The 16,906-nt window shown below is 37.5% G+C and overlaps 1 protein-coding gene and 1 long non-coding RNA gene across 6 annotated transcripts in view; one reads left to right on the forward strand and one right to left on the reverse strand.

The window, feature by feature from the left end:
* The window catches only part of LOC116791458, a 36,939-nt gene that overhangs the window by 327 nt on the left and 19,706 nt on the right, over positions 1 to 16,906 (forward strand). Inside the window, exons 1-5 of one of the 3 annotated variants that reach the window (XR_004358756.1) lie at positions 1 to 139; positions 1,504 to 1,603; positions 4,907 to 5,063; positions 6,581 to 6,838; positions 8,780 to 8,944. This is a non-coding gene — a long non-coding RNA (uncharacterized LOC116791458). The remainder of the gene's footprint in view (positions 140 to 1,503; positions 1,604 to 4,906; positions 5,064 to 6,580; positions 6,839 to 8,779; positions 8,945 to 16,906) is intronic. The other 2 variants (XR_004358754.1, XR_004358757.1) reach the window with 2 other exon arrangements.
* PLS1 (plastin 1) overlaps positions 913 to 16,906 on the reverse strand; it is a 44,099-nt gene continuing 28,105 nt past the window's right edge. For all 3 annotated transcript variants that reach the window (XM_032697437.1, XM_032697438.1, XM_032697439.1), the window contains exons 7-16: positions 16,143 to 16,308; positions 15,905 to 16,047; positions 14,575 to 14,670; positions 13,061 to 13,256; positions 7,859 to 7,937; positions 6,669 to 6,783; positions 5,840 to 5,973; positions 4,808 to 4,931; positions 2,604 to 2,728; positions 913 to 2,118 (exon numbers count right to left, since the gene is read on the reverse strand). In XM_032697437.1, the coding sequence (XP_032553328.1) occupies positions 1,983 to 2,118; positions 2,604 to 2,728; positions 4,808 to 4,931; positions 5,840 to 5,973; positions 6,669 to 6,783; positions 7,859 to 7,937; positions 13,061 to 13,256; positions 14,575 to 14,670; positions 15,905 to 16,047; positions 16,143 to 16,308 (1,314 nt within the window). In that variant the 3' untranslated portion in view covers positions 913 to 1,982. The remainder of the gene's footprint in view (positions 2,119 to 2,603; positions 2,729 to 4,807; positions 4,932 to 5,839; positions 5,974 to 6,668; positions 6,784 to 7,858; positions 7,938 to 13,060; positions 13,257 to 14,574; positions 14,671 to 15,904; positions 16,048 to 16,142; positions 16,309 to 16,906) is intronic.

A 16,906-nucleotide genomic window follows, 5' to 3' on the forward strand; every position in this document is an offset into this window, starting at 1 on the left:
CCGGCGGGCGGGCGGATCGCGGGGGCTGCGGCCCAAGGAAGCGCCGCTGCCCTGTGGCGTCCGCGACCCCCCGACCCCCGATCCCTCTCGGCAGCGCTCAGGGGCCGGCGCCCCGCAGGCTGCCTGCGAAGGGAGCACGGTGAGGCACGGGGCGCACACACCGCGCCCCCCACTTGACCGCTCTCAGTTCTGCGTTTTCCCTTAGAGAATCACACAATCAGTTAGGTTGGAAAGGACCTCTGAAATCATCTAGTCCAACTTATGACCCAACACCACCGTGTCAATCAGAGCATGGCACGGAGTGCCTCTTCCACTCTTTAAACACCTCCAGGGACAGTGACCCCACCACTTCCCTGGGCAGCTCATTCCGGTGTCTGATCACCCTTTCTGTGAACAAATTCTTCTTCATGTCCAATCCAGGCCTCCCCTAGTGCAGCTTGAGGCAATGTCCTCTTGTCCTGTTGCTGTTGCCTGGGAGAAGAGGCCGGCCCCACTTGACTCCTTTTTGGAGCTGTACAGAGCAATAAAGTCACCTCTGAGCCTCCTTCCGCCTAAACACCCTCAGCTCCCTCAGCCTCCTCACGAGACTCGTGCTCCAGACCCTTCACCAACTACATGGTCCTTCTCTGGGCCCACTCCAGCACTCAGTGTCCTTCCTGAATCTCTTTCATCCCAGCTGCTTGGATCTAAATCCAAGCATTTAATTCTCTCAACTACTGCTTATCCTCTTATATAATAGAAACTGAATGGATGGATCTCTTACTGTTGATAAGTTGTGTGCAAGATACTGAAGATGTAAAGCTTAGTACAACTGTTCACTCATCATGATTCGTGGGTTTTGCCACACTTTGAACTGGTTTCAGGAGCTGAGAGAAAGTAGCAGCTTCATACTTTAAAAAAATTGCTGTCATTTTAATTTAGTTGTCTTATTGTTTGGCTTCTGGTAACAACTTTATTAACTGTCCAGCTCCAGCAAGTGAAAATTTACAGCTGCAGAGAAAGGAGTACAAATACATATTTTAAAACTACTAAGAAAATAGTTATGGACTTCATCTCATCCAGACAATGCACCAGTCTTTCTACACAAAACCTTTGCACCCAAGATATACAATTTAGGAAAATCAAAGGAGTAACCTGTAAGGAAATGCAATACAGTAACGTGAAGCCCCAAACTGGACTAGCCAGCTCTTTATTGTTTTCTTGATACAATATTTTATGAAAAATTAAAAAAAACCAACCAAGAGATGTTTAGTCCAACTGCAAAACTTAATACATATGCAGACCTAATGATGACATGACATTTCTGCCTTCTATTGCTGGTTTTTTCATATGACACAGACTGTAAGAGTTCCCGCAGAACAAAACTACTACATTTTTTTAAAGATTATTCCCACAAAAAAAGTTTCATCAGCTTAATCAGTATTCATTAGTTTTCAGACATTATCATAGGCCTTCACTTGCTCTCCCTGAAGTCAATGACAAGACTCTCATTGTCTCCAACAGGAGTGAAGCTCTCCAAGAATAAGGCAAGGATGATAACTTCTGTGCAGTTTGGAGTAACAGGACAGGATTGGAATGCACCTTGAAACGTGTATGACTACATGTAAGTAACACCCACAAAAATCAAACAATGTTTCACAATTGGTCCTGAAATAACATATGTAAAACGATGCAGATTCTTACAGTGCTATGAAAACTAATACAAATGAAGCTTGATTAATATGGTGGGTTTTTTTCCAAGCAATACAAATCTATGATGTTAATTTGGTAATGAATGGGTTCTGAAAACAGTATTAGCCATAAATAATCCATGTGTTATGAAATGGAATAAAATTAACTAATATAAACACATTATTAAAAGGTAATTGAGGAGTGTATTTGTGCATACACTTTTTCTCATTTCATACTAAGCTTCAGAACTCTGTAAACTGCGAGGCATTCATCGTGTTTAACGTGGCAGAAAGTTATATTACGTGTCTTCATTATTTTATTTTGTTCAGTCCTCTTCCCATCAAACACGCAAACACTGTCATCACCATTTTTGGCTTCACTTCAACCAGATCATCTGGGAGAGCATAAATACGAGCACCAATTTTTCGAGCAACCGAAATGGCATACCTTGAAAACGAGAGAAAGCAAATACTGTCATTTGTCTGGCACCTCTAATGTGTCACGGTCCACAACAACAAAACGAGATTTTAATAGTGGGATACATCTGCTCAGTCAGTACTTAGGCTCTACTAGCAAATGGATATTATTGTGAAGAAAGCATGTATTAGCAATTCTACCGGCAGATGTTTTCCTACTGGCTATCAAAGCATTTATTTTTGTCAAAAACAATATGGGTTATGGCAGGCTATTCAGAAACCAATTGCAGTGCAGTGGTGGGAGGTCATATCACCTGTGAATTTGAGTTCTTATTTTAGATACTCTAGAAAAATAACTCAGTAATGTTAGAATTTATAATATATTCCATTTGAAACAAATCAATTAATATTAGTGTAATCTCTCTCTGTTAACAAATCAGTAAATCGTTAATTACACCATGAATTCATGCATTTCCCGCATTTCAGGAAAATACAGTGCATGCATTTAAAACTTACTTGGCATTATTCAATTTGTCTTGGTAAGAAAGGTCTTCCCTCTTGACCATTTCTGGACGAACTGCTTTTGGTGCAATGGCATCTATTAAATCTAGGACAGGTAAACTAGTGCTAATGGATTTGTCCTAAAAGAAAAAGACTCAAAAGATTAGTTTAAGGAATTTGCTTTGATTATTCCATCTTCACAATGCAAAAAACTCTACAGCACCTCTTGCATACATACTGTTTTGTTGCTTTATAATGTGAAGGTTTCCTCACCCTTTATGAGATCTAATGTTCTTTTCTGCAATCAGAACTTTAAGGTTCACTGTGCTGATAAGATTATTACACCAATGGTTTAAATTTATTTGATGAAACTTCCCCCCTTCCCTAAGGAAGGAAGGGAATTTTGATAGAAGTCCAAGGACCAGACTTTCAAGACAACATCAAGATATTTACATTCCCCAGTACTTTTGGTTTTCTCCTTTTCTTGCCATGGAACTCTTTTCTGCAGTAGTTTATGGCTCCTTTTTATAATTTCTCAACTCAGATGGTATTCTGAGCTACTAGGAGCAGTCTGTGTTTCGTATTTAATACACAGACATTCTTAAAAGAGCAAGTGCTGTTGCTGCAATTATTCCTTTCCAACTGTTTGGGCAGAGAAGGAGCTGCTGATGCCAAACCAAGAGCAGACAGCAGCAGCCGAGCACAGGCCACGCAACACAGCTGCTGTCACCAGGTCAGAGCTATGATTCCCAATTCAGTGAAGTCCCACAGAGCCATCATATTAATTATACATCTAAAAATACTAATATAATTCTGCTTGAAGACATTAAATGCATGGACTATATGCCCAAGACCACAGGACACACCTTTGTCATTTTTAGTGTTTGAACTAATGGCAATTCAATAGCACTCGGCTTTCATAGTCCACAGTAAAATATCAGGCATTTCTGCATTCTCTACTATCTGTTTGCCATAGTAATGCCAAAATCCAAAGAGTGATAGACAATATATATGTGAATATTGTAAAAAAAATAGTAGTAAAAAAAAGGAATGTTGAATAATGTCACTTTACATCAGTACCTCCTTATTTTTATTGGTCAAGCATCAGTTAAATTATCTTAAAAACACCAGTTGAATGACCTTAAAAACAAGCAATGTCCAACCAAAAACACAGGTATACCAAAAGCAAGATACTGGGACAGGTTCCCTTCAGACTTTCATTTAATTAATAGCAACATTATTACAATTTAGGCAGAAATAAGAGAAGCAGAAATCTCTCTTAAGAAAAGACCTAAGTTACCTCCTAGAGTGAAATGGAATATTTTGCTCTACAAAATTACATTACCTGTTACCTAATAAGGCTTACCTAATTAAAATTCATACCACAGTGAGCTCTCAAATATTTAACTTATGTTCCTGTTGTGGATCACAGACATAACTGCTGCTGATTATACAATGAACCTGTATAAGAACGTTATACTTGCATGGAAGTGCCATTATTAATGTGCCATTTCTAGAGATTCACACAACATAACACACCTGGCACACACATTTAGCACTTTAATAATGTGGAAGGAAAGCTTCCTTTATCAATTTGTTCCCCTTTGCTGCATGGGAACAGCTCCTGGTTGACACAGGCCTGCTGCACGTCGGCGGTGCCGAGGAAGACACAAGATGTCGCTGGTTACCTTGGGCTCCCTCTCCTGGCTCTGTCACTCTGAGAACACCTTTTTAACCAGCTGTCAGTAGAACTGGTGAGCCGCCCACAGCATTTCCAAAATTGTTCTTCATGCCTGTACAAGCATGTGCCTATATCTAAAAATTTGAAAGATACACGACATGCCATGCCCAAACATTGGTAACTTCAGGCAGAAGCCCCTTTGAACGCTTAAACTTCTTTTTTTCTTTTCTTTTTTTTTTTTTGTTTTTGTTTTTTGTTTTGTTTTTGTTTGGGGTTTTTGTGTTTTTGTTTGGTTTTGTTTGTTTGTTTGTTGTTGTTGGGGTTTTTGTTTTCTATCTTACTCCAGCTATTAAATTTCTTTTTCTTATTAACAAATTTGTAAAATACTTTTGAGGATTCGCAAACTGTCAGAAATACTTCCTTAAAGAATTATGATAGCTGATGGGAGAGCCACTGTTAAAGCCAAACTGTTAACATACCAGGTTAAAAATCTGAGGTGTGATTGTATATGGAAAGAAAAGTAAATAAATTTGATTACCTTAAAACTTGTAATTGAAGCTTTCTTATCTGCTTTTGCAAGTGTCTGATTCACCCACTTAATAATAATTTCATCATTTACTTTTTCCCCCTCTCCCAGGTCTGATAGTACATTCAAAGTATACCTTCAGTAAAGAAAACAAGAGCCCAGGTTAAAATGAGTAGTAGAACTCAACTCTTCAAACTGTACAAAGCTACAAGCAAAAGTAAAATATTACTTCATCACAGTAACAATGCCAAGTACTTCTCTTCATAAGGTACCCTTACCTTATAAACTACTACCTTATAATGTACTTTAAATCACTTTTTCAGTGGTTTCAAGAAAAAAATAGTATCCCAAACCTCATAATATTCACTGTAACATCTTCTTCATGTATTTAACTCAGCACACCATAATTAATTTTACTTAATGATTTTAAATGGCTCCCTACCATCCTAGTCACCTTGAAAACTCAATCACAATAGTCTGAGGAAAAAAAGTATTAAGTGTTTTGCAATCAGTCTAAGAAAACTGCCTTGTGGAAAACATTTGCAAAAAAAACTTTATTGAAATCACTTTATAATTTTTTTTTCTTCAGTACACTAGCAAGATTTTGATTTTATGATAGTTATGTTGCTATAGCTATGATGACCTACAATTGTTTTTACCCTTTTAACTATAGTATATATTACCTCTTTCTTGGGTTTTACAAATATTTAAATTACTCTCTACTTACAGAAAGATACATGAAATCAACATGAAATAATCTGAGCTCTTTTTACTTTGCTGTAGGATTTATAATTTTAATCCCAGTTTCTAGTTTATAAGGTTTTAAGAGTTGCTATAAAATGTTTTTCAGTCACTACACAGTATGGAAAATTACAAAACACATATAAAAGTTTATCTTTGAGAAGAGGGATATTTAGAGATTGCTCTCTGAAATACCCGTTGGGTGAACTGACCACTGGCCTTAATTTGCCTTGATATACAAGACACATACAGGCATGCACAGACACACATATACACATTTATCATATATTATGCCCAGCTTACCTTCTCATCAGCTGCCATACCAAAGCCAAAGTCAGAGTTGGATTACCCTCATTTAGATCGTGTCCAGCAATACCAACCAGTGAGAATTTGGCTTTTGCCTTCCCAAGTTCCACTGCATAATTGCAATTCTCAATCTAAAAATAAATTTTGTGTGCAAATAATGAAAACACCTTAATATTACTGCAATACAGACCTATAATCTATGTGTATTTTGAATAACTTTGGCTTACTGTTACGTATGGTGAGATTTGAAACTGGAGAAGGATTTCTACTCTACCTCCACTGTGATTAAAATAACACAGTTTTTACTATAAATGCAAGTGTGTAATATTCAAATGATTATATTTTTGCCACATTTGAAAAAAACAAGTTCACTTTCACTAGGGCAGCAAATTAAAATATACCTATATCAAAACTATACTTGGAAATATATTTAAATGTGTTCTTCTTAAACATACAGTAATTTTTATCCTCTACAGTGACAAAACTAATGGAAAACTTGGATTCTGCAAGTCCTGCACAAATCCTCTGGGCAGCTGTGAGGAAACACCTCACAGGATAAGAGCACCAAGCTGTGATAGCTGTGTCAGACCTGAAACTTTCACTTATATATCCAAACCAGACCATAAAATACATATTGCCAAAAGGTGTCCACATTTATGAAGTGATATATGCTATAACTACTATTTATTCCTTGGGATAATATCTGGAAGATATGCTTTCTTCTTCTCCCCACCCCAGGACTGTGTCAGTAGCACACAAATCCAGACAACACAATCAGCACAAAGGAGACAGTGAAGCTGGGCTGTGTTCCAGAGCATCTACCCACCTTTTTCATATTCCCACCGAGCAGTGAGTAAGGAGGTTTGTTGACATGGTTCCAGTCAACCGGCACACGAGTCATATCATACAGTTGGAAGATGATTAAAGCATCAGAAAGGTCACTAGACCAGAGGAAAACAACGTTTTTAAGCACAAAAGCTCATCTTGACAATGAAAGTAAGTACTTGAGACTCCTCAAAGTGTAATTAAGTCGCTGAAAAATTCCAGACATTTAAATAAAAATGTGTGTCACTCTGTAGAGAAACTGGCCTATATTCTATTGCTTGATTTCAGCAATTATATGGATCAAATTCTGCATTTAATTTCATTAGTTTCACAAATCTTAGTGAAGTAAGCTCACCTATAGGCTCTACGAACTTCTATTATTTAATTGCTTTCATAGAGTGAGCATAGACAAAATAGCTGCTAAAGAGTTTTAATTTATTGATCTAGTTTTAGTTTCCTCAAGACTTTTCCAAATGTTAAATACTGATGCTTTATCTGCACCTACAGATGTATTTTGCTAAAGAATAATCAAAACCAAGGTACTTATCTTGTGCAAAAAAGAATAGTAGTAAAAGTATTATTTTCCCATTATATATTGCATTCCTGTTAATCCCCTTGAGCTACTTACTGAATGAAATTCTCCACATTAAGCTACCTACAGATCGCTTTACAGAGGTCAGAAAACAGACACAATGAAACCTAACAGCAAATACACATGGAAGCAGATGCTCCCAGTTTCTCTCTCTGTCTCATCTTTTATTGACAAGATTTGAATCAACTGCTGGCACAATTTGAAAGCGACCAGAAGCATCTAAAAAGCATGTTATAAAGCCCTTCCTTTGAGGGAATACCCCACTCTGCACAGCTCCTTACAGTCTACTGAGAAAAAAACCCACGCATCAAAAAACACAATTATCTCAGCTTTTAAAAAAATGTAACTCAAAGCACAGCAGAGTGACGGGACAACATAAAAACCTTCTCAGGTTTTCTAGTATTTCTAGATGATGGTTAGACTATTTGAGTATGATACTACTTAATGTGGTTCTACAGAGCAGTTTTGAAGTTCCTATCACATTAATTGGAAACCTGGAAATTACTGTTCTAGTAGAAATACAACTTCCCTCTCTTCTTCCCTTGTTTCTTGCCCTGTCATCCAAGGGAAGTCCAATAGCTGTTTTAAAAAACCCTTACCTGTATAAATGGTTAACATATGGGCTTACACCCAGTGAATTCATCCAGTTTCTGAAAGTCCTTTCTTCCTTACTTTCTCCTATGGTGACAAATATAATTCTCAATAAATTATTGGAGAAAACACTTTAATAAGCAATCTTTAAATGGCTCTCATACTCCTCATACCCCCTTCCCTCCCTAAAATGAGTTCATACTTTCCCTAACAGTGTCTATACTGGGTAATACATGAGACAATAATGTCCAATTCAGACTCACTTAATTCTGGCCACAGGGACAGAGGCACTAGAGGGAGTACTGTTAGGCTACATTTTTCTGAGTAAATACAATTTGATGAAATAAAATAGACTATAATATATCATGAAGAAAATAGTGATGATTAATAATAATTTCCTAAAACTGAGTGACAATTGCATTCAACAGTATGGTTAAATCTATTTGAAATGGCATCTTTTTATTAAAAGTTAGTACTAACACACATATTGCAGCTGCTCCAAGCTGCAGACACTACAGCTCGACTCTCTCCACACAGAAGCTGCCAGGGTTAATTTGTGAAGGGCCTCCCAAAAGCAACAAAATTCACTTTTTTAGTTTTTAGCACTGGAGACTTAGCAAGGCAGTGATGTATTGGTTACATTTGTGAAGCTGCCAAGGGGGCCAGTTATCCTCACAGTTTTAACCAGCAATTCTGCTTATGAGAACTGGCAGAAAAGTAATTAGGAAGTAAAACCCAACCTTCACTTTCCTGACTTACATTGCTTTTATCCATTGCCACCATGAGTCCCAAACCAACTCTCTTTCTCTATGAAGTTACAGCTTGTAATAGCACATTGACTTTCTACATAAACACTACCTAAATTTTAACAATGTAATTGTGGCCAACTGCCTGTGAATCAGTGCTGCATAAGCTGTTTTCTCTTACAGCAAAGAAACACACTTAAGAAAATATTTTGCCTGAATATGTGAGCTTGGAATAACCTCATCACTTCATTCCCACAGTTAAGAAAACAGAGAGGACACTGAGGAGGGAGAAAACCTCCCCAAACAATGAAAGAACAGATTTCTCTGGACTGAAGCACAAATACCTAAGTAAGATTTTTCTTTGCTGTTCTCATTTGCTCCTTAGAGGGTAACGATACCAAGTTTGTCTGATGAGGTTTATATAGCATGACAACTGTCTCATTTAGTACTGCAGTTCAAGGCTGACTACACAATAATGAATGTTTTTCCAAAATGAAACTACTGCCTCAACATGTATTTATGTTTAGACTAGAAAGAAAACCTCTTTAATATTATTTTTCCATGCATAACATTGTCATAACATTGATTTTTAGATCAAGGTTACAATTTGAATCTAGGTCTCTTAGCCTTTTATACAAAAAGCTCTGGACTTCAGAAATTTCAGCTGTAGTTCACAATTTCTAACAGAATAAATGTTATTTAAAAAGTTTCAGCCAGCTTACCAGTTACTCTCCTGTAATTATGAAATAGTTTATATTCATCCTACTGACACATTTTCTAAATTATGAGTTTTTTCATACGCAATTTGAACTAGTGTTTGTTTCAAATATTTACTTGTAAAAATAACTTAAGAGTTACTGCTGAATATATGCTGAATCAAGGAAAAACACTATTTTGCAAGGTCATCAGTCAGCTTTGTTTCTCATATTTCTTCCCACATTAAAATTTAAAAGAAGAATCACATTTTGTGACAAAGTTTTTAAAAATATCAGTTTCCCATTTAAAAAAGAACCCATCACAACTCAAGAATGAGATATAATTTAAGTTTATAAAGAGTATCTTTAGAGGTTATAATATTTTGAAGCAAGTACCTTTTGCTTTATTTTTAAAAGTGTTTAGGGTTACTGAGCTTTGAGTTCATTTGCAGCAGTACCTAAAGTACTGACTGCAAAGTGCTTTTAGGAACACTTGTCCATTGCAAGGACAGTACCAGGGTTATTTAATGAACTCTTACTAAACAGTGTAGCTACAAAAACACATACTCAGCAACTGCACTCAGAGTGAGAGTTTTAAAAGGCATGCTTAACATTGTTGAAAGAATCCAAAGTAGCCAAGCAGGCAAGAGCATGCAAGTTGGGCTGGACCCTTTTGGATAGTGGGAATCCAGGAACTAAACCCAGCATACTATATTTAATATGCCACTCTAAACAAATCCCTTTATCATGCAACACATAAGCGTTTGTAAGTTTTCCAGATGGCTGAGAACTGATCAATTTTTTCTCTCTATTCTTTTATTCAAAATATACCTTGTGATCCTATCAGGAGCATATCTTCTGCTGAGTGGTGCAGCAGATAGCCAAAATCATTGGAAAACTGCAGAAAGGGGGCAGAGCTACACAAAAGAGAGAGGAGCAAATTTGGTAGTATCCTTTATATTTATTGCCATCTCTTTCTTTGAGATCACTATACCATGGAACTGAGTGGGGAGTAGCCATAGCACAGGGGTCAAGAATCCAAAGAGCTCCAAATACCTAAGATTCTCTCTGAAGACAACAGAGCTCAAGATGCAACTGCACTCTAAATTCAGCCAGCCTGAGTGGGAGTAATTCACAATAACAGCCATGAAGGCTGCAGTAATCTAAGCAACACCAGAGGACATCCACACTGGAGGAAAGGTGGGTGGGGTGGACACAGGTCCCTCCTCTTCCTCCCCCCAAGAGCTCAGCTTTCTGTATGACCTCATCTCCAGAGTGCTGAGGTTCCTCAGAACAGGAGCAACATGCAAAGGTTGTGCATTAAGTGAAGTCAGGGCTGTCCCCTCCACCCCCACACAATGTCAAGTGTTCATTTGGTTGTGTCAGTATTCCTGAGGGATACACTCTCTCTGTACTAAAGTGCACATCACCAGTCTTGTTCAGTATTATCAGGGCAAATGTCAGTTTATGCCCAGAATTTATTATCTGAAACTCAGGAGAACTGCCACATCATACCCTTGGGGTGGAGCAGTCACTGAAAAGATGGAATTTATGCAGGAAAATGAAGACTTTCAGAAAGCTCTACTCACCCACACATGCCTACAGCTTGACATCTTGTTCATGGAAAGCCCTTACTGGCTAAACCCACTGAAATAACTGTATGGTGTTTGACTTACTGCAACTCTTGCCCCCATTTTATGTGCATCACACCTGTGGGGTTTTTTCCTTCTCTTTTACTTATGACAGCATATTAAAACAATAGAAACATGTAAGAACAATGCAAAAAATCAACCAGAAAAGGACAGAGATGATTAAACACTAGGAAAAAAAAAAAAGAAGAAAAATTGCAGAATAAACACTTTTATGGAGTACAGAAAAGTACTAAATACAGTACCTACATTAGGAGGGGTCAAATCTGCATTTCATGAAGCAAAACAGGAAAGCATTATAAATTATGAGTCAGATTTCAACAGACAATCTATGATGAAACTATAGAGAAATTAATGTCATATTTTATATCACTACCTTGAGAAAATAACAGTAAAAACACAGGACTTTATGGAAAGAAAATAAAACATATTAACAGAAAAAAACATTAACAACATTGTCTTTTGGCTAAAATAACTATTTTGATGGTTTAGGTCTACATGACATCATGGGAGTTGTTATTTGGGGGCAAAGAAGAGTCATCTACTTGCCTTTGAACAGATAGCATTCGCATGATTACCCATCTCTAAAATATCTACTATAAATAGTAAGTTAATTTTGACCAGTATTTACCATTATGAAATAGTAGTCTAGCATTCAAGTGATTGTAAGTTTTTACAACTGTTTTTAGCTGAGATTTGATCTCATCTAAATATTTCAGGAAAGTCCAGAAACTAGTTCAGCTGGTTTTTTGCCATGCCAATGAAAACTTCCAAATTTGACCAAGTTTTCAGTATTTTGAATCACATCAGCAACTTTGTCTTCAGAACACAGAAGCTGAACTAAACATATTCCACCTCCACGCAGCTCCTGTATAAATTTGCGAGAGCATACATTTCTAATAAAATTGCAGCAGAGGAAGACCAGACCTTTCCTTCAATCATTTGTCCTGGCCAGCAGGGACTGCAGTGACTGGGGATATCACAGCTGAAAAGGGAAGACTGTGCTCTGGTACCTCTATCACAGCTGGCACCCAGCTGAAGCGAGAAGAGCAGGAAGCCTGACACAGGAGTGGTCTGGGGGATACAAGATTTGTGACACAGGGATGCAGCAGCACAGACAAATTATGAAAAAACAGGAGCAAAGGAAGATGGACTCACCTAGATGGAAAGGAAACCTGATAGGAACAGTAAGAGGAAGGCAGGAGAAGGCAGTGCAGAGGAATATGTGAACATTGCTGATGATTCTCCCGAGTGCGGCACCCCTGATTCTCACATTCCTTTGAGATCAGTGAACAACTGTGAAACACACTGGCAGGAGCCATTTCATTATCCTAGATTAGCTGGTCCACAGCAAGGGCAACAGCCAAAGACTGTTACCAATTATCCCTTTATCTCTAGCATTAGAGATCTGAACTATACAGTTAAAGGCCAAACTCCCTGATACAATAGGATCTATACAGGTTGTTGATGCAATAGATTAATATAGGTTGCTGATACAGAAGCCTTTTTTTAAAAAGAATTTCCTGCCTTAAAAGGCAATAAACAAACACACACAAATATATATCAATGAAGTATGGGAAAAATACTTTTAAAGACTATTACAGTTGCTGTGGGAACAAGTTAAGCCAGCAGCACCTGCATAAAGTTAATTAGAATCAAAAGGGACTGTTTCAGCCTTGGAGCTGAGAAGAAGTGTGTGAATCAAAACATCGAGTTCGTAAAAAGTCCTGGGAATTCTGGTTAACTGAATACAGGTGCTGCTGGTTTAACTTGTTCCCACAAGCTGCATAGTATGGCACTGTAAATTAGGAAAAGCTAGAATTTGTGCATCAGCTAATATATAAATAGTATGGAAAGAAGCATAGGAAACTGGAAGGAAAGTAGGAAGGTAGCTTTTGCTCCTGCAAATGAATTATAGAAGGTTATTCAGGAATAACCACTTGGTCAGGCTAACACAAGGGAACAATATACACAGCAACAGGCACTTCTAAGGTTTATATTGATTGCTAGTGAGAAAGACAGGCACCATCACACAGGGATCCTACATCACAACCTAGAAGGAATACTTAAATATAAATCACTAATATTCTTATCTTCTGTATGCTTAGTAAGTTGAGTACCTTCTAATAAATTGAGATCATAAGATGAATTGTCAGGCTTGTGTAGGGCTGGATAGGTGTTAAAGAGATTTGCAACAAAAGCTAAATTGAGTTTAGGGTTGCCTGCAACCACATCAGCTGGAGTTACAAACTGCCTGCAGCCCAATTTATCTGCCTGCTGGAGCATGTATTCAGCTCTCCTCAAGTCATTTTTATCCTAAAAAGAGAAACAAACAAAAATTAATTTGCAGTAAGTAGCTGCACATTTTCAGTTTTTTACCAGATCTTCAGGTAGGAAAATCTTTAAATGACCCAAGTCAGTTCCTCCCTCATTCCTCAATGCCTGAGCTACCTCTTGCTGATGATGTGACATGACAATTCCCCTCTTCCTTCCATCCACCTTTTTTCTGTCCTTCACTTCTGTGGCTGCCAGCACAGCATTCCTCATGAATCCCAGCAACTGGAGCCAGAACTGTAGTGATTATATTTCCATTTCCGGACTGTTGATTCCCATGTTACATATTTTGCCAAAGGTTCACCATCACTGCTTTAAACTGATATTCTCAAGCACAGTAATTACAGATGATGCCCAAAATCCTAAGTGAAAGTTTGAATGCTTCAGACTTGTCTTCCTTTTAATATTTTTGCCTCTGAATCATCGTAAGTTGGCAACCTGTGTGTTTTGTACATTGGTATTTATTATTTCTATTCAGGTTTATAACTCATTACAGAACATGATCATATAAACTGTAGGAAACTACATGGAAAAACTAACTACTATTCTTTCTCACTCCCCAAAAAATCTAAAAGCAAGAGCAAACAAAGAAAACAGAACTCTCCTTATGAAGGAGTTTGAGAGAACTAAAGCATGTAAGCAAACAACTTTGCATATGGGTTTCATTATTATAATAAATAACAAGATTCTACTTTAGATTCTGATTGATATATAGATATCTCAGGCATGCAGTTCAGCTTTGCATCAAATGCATTCTCAGAACAATCCTTCCAATGAGCACTATGTTGCACCTTAGGCAAAAGTGTTTTCACATCCCTGTAGGCTGGTTTTAGACCCTCTGTCCCTTTACAACTTCAAGGTTGATGGATTCCACACTGTTCTGCTCTTTATTGGAAGGGCTCATGTGTTTTTTCTGAAATCTGTTTGAGGAAGGTTTGAGGAAGGATCACGAGGTTTGTGAAGTCTACTCTTTTTCACTGTCTGAATTCCAAAAGAGGAAGACTGAGCAGGATGTTGTAATATTTGTGTTGGATGACCCAGCTGAAAATAAACATACACTACTCCAAGTAAAACACAGCTCCACACTTCAGACTGCAGGATGCATTATCCTGTTTCAGCAGCGTTCGGGGACTTTACAAGTTTTTTCCCATTTAAGCCTTTGTAACACTGAGGAATCTGAGTTCTTGCACGTGTTAGAAAACAAAAGAAGATTCAGAGGCAGCTTGGTAACCAGGATGTTGGACACATACACAGAGGTCTCAGATAATTCCAGTCTATTTTCCCATTTCTGGATACTCACATGAAATCCTGAAAAGTCAATTTTAATGGGCAGTTGATCAACGTCATCTCCTTTGGGTGCAATCTGATTTAACAGATGGTAGTACGCTCTTGAATCCTAAAACGAGCAGTGTAATATTTAAAAAAATAAAAAGCAGCAAGTATGTAGCCTTTCCTAGCCATTTATTGCTCTAATAGTCCAATCTAAAAGCCACATAAGCAAAAAATACAGCACCCTAATTTCAGTGAATATGGAAGAGGTCATACAGCCATTTTATTACACTATTTCACACAGAAGTTATTTAGCAAGATGACAAAGAAAAGGAATGTCTGCTAATTATTCTGGACAATGCTAGTTTTATTCTGCTGAATATTAACTAGACTGTTGTAATTCAGATATTCAGGGCAAATTAATATAGAAAAATACCCAATTTTCATCTTATATTCAGTGTTGGTGTTTTATTCCTTTACTGTCCTTATCAAATAGACTGGTTTATAAAAATTTTTCTTTCTTAGTCAGTGACATTATGGAAATTAAAAAAGGAGAGCAAGGTGGTTCTTTTAGGATGAATCTCTAGTGACAAAAGAAATTATATTAATTTGATGCAGTTTTCAGTGTGCTTCTAGGGTCCCCCCCACCCCAGTAGGAAACCAGGAGAAAAAATAAAATCCTACTAGTTTTAGAAGTATTTAATACTTCTCTTAAACAGCATATATTTTTACCATACTGGTAGTTTTCATATAAAACCTTAGTTAAATGCTTGCTTTGTTAACAGTTTTCTTGGTGGCATTTCAAAATACCTAACTAGCCATTAATGACATGGTTTTCTTCAGTGAAAGGAGGTTTTATCACCTTAGGGAATCTTCCTCTTTTGCTTTTAGTTTTAAAAAGTTGGGCTACTACAGAACTCTGCACACCTTATGCAGAGTGACTGAAGAGAGAAGAATTATGCAGCTCTGCCACCTGCCCTGAGGAGCAAGCACACCCTTCAGTCCCCTGTGTCAGTCACTTGGCACACCAGCAAAGCAGTGGCTGGGAGTTATTAGTTAACTAATAAGGTAGTGCAAATTGTCCTAAACAACTCTAATCAGCACCTCAGAACATTAAAACTTCCCTGAATATGAGCTTGTTGGAAGTGTCCACATTGTGATGTGATAGTATGAGCAACTGAATAGGATGTGTGAGATCAAAACTCTGTCAGAGTTGAAAAATGCAGGGTGAAACTACAGCTAGAAAAAGCAGATTACTATTTTATCTAAATTCTTCTGATCTGACTGATTTGTTTTTATGCATAGTGTGCATAATATTTTAATAGCATTATGTTCAATTATCAGAGCAAATAACTACATACCTTAATGTCTTGGCTGAAGTTATTGATTTTCTGCCACCCTGCATTGGCCAGATGATAGTTCACCCAGCGTAGCAAGAGGTCTTCTGGGGAAAGCTTCATCAACTGATCTAGTTCTTCCCCTTCATTTAGCAAGGCAATAAGAGCTAAAAGCAAGTTTGAAAGAAAGCTGAAATCATGGCTACTGTGGTCTCAGTTAATTCCAAATGGCTGACACTGCTGTACCTGGCACTGCTCTTACCTTCATTTCTGGAGAGCTCAATATCAGCAAAAAGACCAACTTTAATGATCTGCCATAGGAGTCCTAATACCAAGTGTGGCTTCCCTTCTTGCAAATCTTGTGATCCAATATTGACAACCGTACAGCCAATGGCAGATGCTGAGTTCAGAGCCAGGTTTAGGTTTTCCTATTTGGAATATCATTGTTTAACAAACTCACGAGGCTGTAATTCTTAGTAAAATAGTTCAAATTAAACTTTGGAAGAAATAATGCACTAGTTCAATAGAAAACTGCACTCCAGAGATTTTTTGTGAACTACCTCATATCTTACCAAAATTTAGTAGAAAACATTATTGATACTGTTTAATGCGGACTCACAAAAAATTGTGGACTACCTTCTGCAGCTTGGATCACTGAGGAATACTCTAATCAAAACACTTTTTGTAATTCGTAAGTATCAGATGCACAAATTTAACAAAACTGCTCAAAATATCAGTGGCCTGATCCAGTGGAATACCGTGTTCCTATGGAATTCTGCGCTGTGCAGAAGGCTACTGACATCACTGCCATCCCATCTTGAATCTTATACAGGCTGACACACTCAAGCAACTGTAAAACTGCAACTGAATGGAGAGCATAAGAAAATCACAACAATTCAACACCCTGACACTGAAAGTAAAGCAAATAATTGCCACAGATGAAACACTCCAACAAAAAATAGCTGGCAGCTCTCATCAATATTACTGTTTTCTTGTGTCACATTTTAACTATCCACAGAGACAACA

This window comes from Chiroxiphia lanceolata, chromosome 10 (assembly GCF_009829145.1).
Source record: "Chiroxiphia lanceolata isolate bChiLan1 chromosome 10, bChiLan1.pri, whole genome shotgun sequence".
Classification (NCBI taxonomy): Eukaryota; Metazoa; Chordata; class Aves; order Passeriformes; family Pipridae; genus Chiroxiphia; species Chiroxiphia lanceolata.